This window comes from Gavialis gangeticus, unplaced genomic scaffold, assembly GCF_001723915.1.
Source record: "Gavialis gangeticus isolate Ggan-Ray unplaced genomic scaffold, GavGan_comp1, whole genome shotgun sequence".
In the NCBI taxonomy this organism is placed as follows: domain Eukaryota; kingdom Metazoa; phylum Chordata; order Crocodylia; family Gavialidae; genus Gavialis; species Gavialis gangeticus.
Window position 1 is genome coordinate 3,204,218 of NW_017729017.1, and position 4,195 is coordinate 3,208,412.

Consider the following 4,195-nt stretch of genomic DNA (forward strand, 5'->3'; position numbering starts at 1 on the left):
CTTGAAGAAAGACTTTTTAGTTGTCTTCAATTTTTGTTTCTGACTGTATAATTTGCCAGTGTTCAAAGTGAACTTGCATGCAAGAGGACAAATGTCATGTAGCTTTGTGCAGCCAAAAGCACAGAAGACCACTCCAATAGGGATAATTCTCTGCTGACACAGGGAGCTCTTAGCCAGTCTCCTCCAGGTTGCTGGGATAACAGAAGGAAATGCGGCATGGCTAGAACATCTACCCTCACATGAGAATTTCACCCCATCATGCAAATTTGTGAGAGACCTGCAGTGAAGCAAAACCAGGTGATGGATACAGTGGGGGAATATCAGGGCATGCAAAGGGAAACTTTGACCCACTTTCATATGTTCCCTAACTTCCACTTTGTGTACTCAGGCCATAGGCAAGGACTGGGCTCAGGCCGTCTGGTTTCTTTTCTCCTTTGTCTGGTGTGGTCTCATCTGTCCTGTAGCATTTTAGCTTCCACTTAACCCAGAATCTGGGAGCTAAATTCCATTCTTGAAATCTGCTATATGCCTTCTTGCAAACAGATTTGATCATACTGTACTAGGAACAACTGTCTGTCGTTTAAGAAAGGAGGATGCTCGAAACATTGCCTGATGCACTCTTTTCCTTCGAATATTATTCAAACTGATATTTGCAGTGCAGCAGTGGCTAGAAATCCCAACTGAAATTGGAGTCCTATTGTGGTGGTCACTGTATAAACGTATAGGAGACTGTCCTTAATGTAAAAGCTAACAACCTAAAAGAGGCACATAGAAATTCTGTGAGTTCTGTCTAGTTGTGTAGCAGATCAGTGATAAAGCCAGGGACAAGCTGCAGGTCTCCTGACTCTGTACCCAGTGCCATTTCTAAACCATATTGCATTTTAGGACAGTCTTCTGTTTCCTGCCAACTCATTCAATCACAGCAACTCTCCCCAAAGATAGAAAATGCATCTCAGTAAATATCTGTGAAAGCAGTACGGCCCCCACAATAACTTACAGTATAGGGACTCCGTGTTTGTCACTCAACTCTCATATCCAATATGAAACCAAGGCCTGATGAATCAATGACAAGACTCAAAAGCAAACAGTCAATTAAACAATGTAATACAAAGTGAAAGACCCCTTCTTCAACCCTGGGGTGATAAGCTGCTACCTTAATAACTCCTCTCAGCAAGGACAGCTACAAATGGTGCCAACAGTTGTAAAATCATCCACTCCTTTTCCTGAAATGACCTAATAAAATTGCTTTGATATCAAAATAATATTATGACCTCAGATCATTGAATAAGAATTGTCAGTATCTCATTCCAAAAAAAACCATTGTTGCAGGAACAGAGATTTAGTTTTTCTGAGTGGTTTCCCCAATACTTATGCTACCACACAACACACAAGTGCATGTTGTTAGAAGGAAAGTGTTGATGGAATAACAAAGCCAAAGAGAAAGTCAAAGACCCAAGTCAACAGTCCCAGCTTCCATCTCCAAAGTCAGTCAAAATTTCTATTTGATGTCTTTTCATACCCCTCCCTCTTGGTATGGGTGGGAGGGAGAAAGAAAGGGTGATAGGGAGGGAAAAATAGAATAAAATATAGGGGTGGCCCCAGCACTCCTCTCCCCCCCATGGAAGATTAAATAAAGCCTCATCTGTTGAGCAAGCTGAGATTCACAATACAACAGAAATGAGCTCCAGATGCAGGCAGGATGTAACTCTTCCACAACTCAGGGTTTGAATCTGCTGCATCAGAGTACTGACGTGGGTCTGGCCTTGGAAAGAGTCTGATCCAGATTCATCAGTGCAGAGAAAGCAAGGGAGATTTTTCATCTTTCACATTTTAATGAATAAATGCCATTTCCTTTTCGTTATTTATCTGCTTTTGAATTTTAATGACTAGCTCTAAGTGGTAATTACCAAATTCTCCCTACCGATGCCTTGCTGGATAATATCACTGTTCGATATTTATGAAGTGCCAGGGTCCTCTAAATATAGAAATGTTATAACTATTTGTTAAAATTTTGAAAAGCTGAGAGATAAAGGGAGAGGAAATGCCATTTATTCATTAAAATTCTGCAAATGAAAAATATCTTCTCTCTATTCAGCTCTTGATTAATCTGTTCCATTAATTCATGGTCATTCATATCTCCCTGCTTTACAGCACTGCTGGAGTTCGAGACAGCTGAAGTTTTCTTGACTGGAACTGAATTTTTTCCAGTTTCTTTGAGGGTAGGGGGAGATGCTTCCTTTCCTTTTTTAGCCTTCATACCTAGACAACTCAGATAATTTTGCAGGAAAAAAAGGAGGGGACACATTAACAACACATTTAATAAGAAAGCCACATTCACAAGCAGTGGGGTTTCTAAACTGAAGTATTTCTTAGCCTGAAATTATAGCACAAGCCTCACAAATCTTTCTCTCCCCTAAACCTAGTTTTCTCTACCAAGACTGATTCTCACTGACTAGAATAGGGGAGGGTGCTTGCAGATGAAGAATGATACTCCTGTCCAGCATACCTGCCTCAATAAGCTAGTGCACTTCTAAAAAAAAAAAGTCTCAAGGAAAAAGCCACTTCCAAAATGCATTTTCTGGAGCTGCCTCTATTTGCAAGAGCCTCTCAGTTAGCAGCCTGGAGGAAGATGCCCTGTATTTCAGGTGTTTACAGAAGCATTTCTAGACAAGGCTAGAAATATCATTATATCAACAATATCCCTAGTAGTATCTAAGAAAAGACATTTATTTCTCTGCCCCTCTTTGCTGCCCTCTTCCCAAGAAGTGCTACCTAGTTTTGTCTTCCTAAATCTCCACCTGTCTCAGCACCACCAAAAATCAATCCTGTATTCTGGGGTGAGGGAAGAAGTTTGCTAATGAAGGAAAACAGCTGTTCCTACAATCCAGATTTTTTTTCTCCTCTCAGAAAACACTGCCTCTTCGTGGTCCATTGATCTATCCTTCATTCTTTTTTGCAGTGCTGGTGCTGGGAGGACGGGGTGCTTTATTGCCATTGACATCATGCTTGACATGGCAGAGAATGAAGGTGTGGTAGATATATTTAACTGCGTGCGAGAGCTGCGATCCCAGAGGGTCAATTTGGTGCAGACAGAGGTAGGTGCTAGCAGGTGTTTTCTCATGATTTAATGCCTTCCTGTCAGTCTCTCCTCAACACAAGCCAGCAAGAACTTAGGTCAGCATTTGTTTTCACCTGTAGATGATTATGTGGAATTCTCTGTGGCTAAACGTGACCGTGCACTTATTGAATGCTCACAAGCATAAGCATATATTCATTGCACCGTGTTGCCAGGGTAAATCTTGCAGCTTGTTACCCATCTAATGGTGCTTGTTTAATTTTTATTTTTTATTGATTTATTTTTTTTGCTTTGTAACAAACTAGCTCATGAATCCTGCTATGTACCTTCATACCTGGTACACATATAGGTACAATAATTCTTGGAACAGCCCCTCATATAATTTTACTTCAATTAATTGCATGTAACTAAACAAATAAGTGAAATGCTGCACAGAATATGTTTATCTTATTAGCCCAAAGGTGTAGGGAACATTATTTATTGAGTTATTCAGACTTCCAAGTTAACCTTAAGTATGTATTCACTCCCTTGGAATTAGTCACACAATTGAAGTTAGATATCTACCCAAGAACTTTTGCTGAATCAGGAAAATGCTCAGAGAAAAGTTCAAAATTATAATTCTGTGTATATTGATTCTGGTTGCAATAAGAAGGCTTCAAGTTATCATAAAGTATACCCTATATATCCCCAAATAACAAAACCCAGAAGTCCTTTGTAAAAAAAAAAAAACAAAAAAAGAAAGATGTGTGTCAGTGCATCTGTTGGTGGTGATGGTCCTACAATGGCTTCTAAACATAGTCCTGCTTTTCCAGGAAGGATTACTGGCCAGCCCTATGAGAAGAGGCTGGGGGACCTGAATCTCTTCAGTCTCCGCAAGAGGAGACTGAGAGGGGATCTTGTGGCTGCCTACAACCTTATCAGGGGCCACCAGCAGGGACTCAGGGAAAGTCTGTTCACCAGGGCCCCCGTTGGAGTCACCAGGAACAATGGCCACAAGCTGAGGGAGGATAGGTTTAGGTTAGATATTAGGAAGAACTACTTCACTGTAAGGGTGGCCAGAGCCTGGAATAGGCTTCCCAGAGAGGTGGTGCTCTCACCTTCCCTGGAAATCTTCAAGAG

General features: G+C 41.0%; 1 protein-coding gene across 1 annotated transcript in view; it reads left to right on the plus strand.

The window, feature by feature from the left end:
- Window positions 1-4,195, plus strand: part of PTPRT (protein tyrosine phosphatase, receptor type T) — a 1,137,038-nt gene that overhangs the window by 1,102,952 nt on the left and 29,891 nt on the right. Inside the window, exon 26 of the mRNA XM_019513020.1 lies at window positions 2,960-3,095. Within this exon, the coding sequence (XP_019368565.1) occupies window positions 2,960-3,095 (136 nt within the window). The remainder of the gene's footprint in view (window positions 1-2,959; window positions 3,096-4,195) is intronic.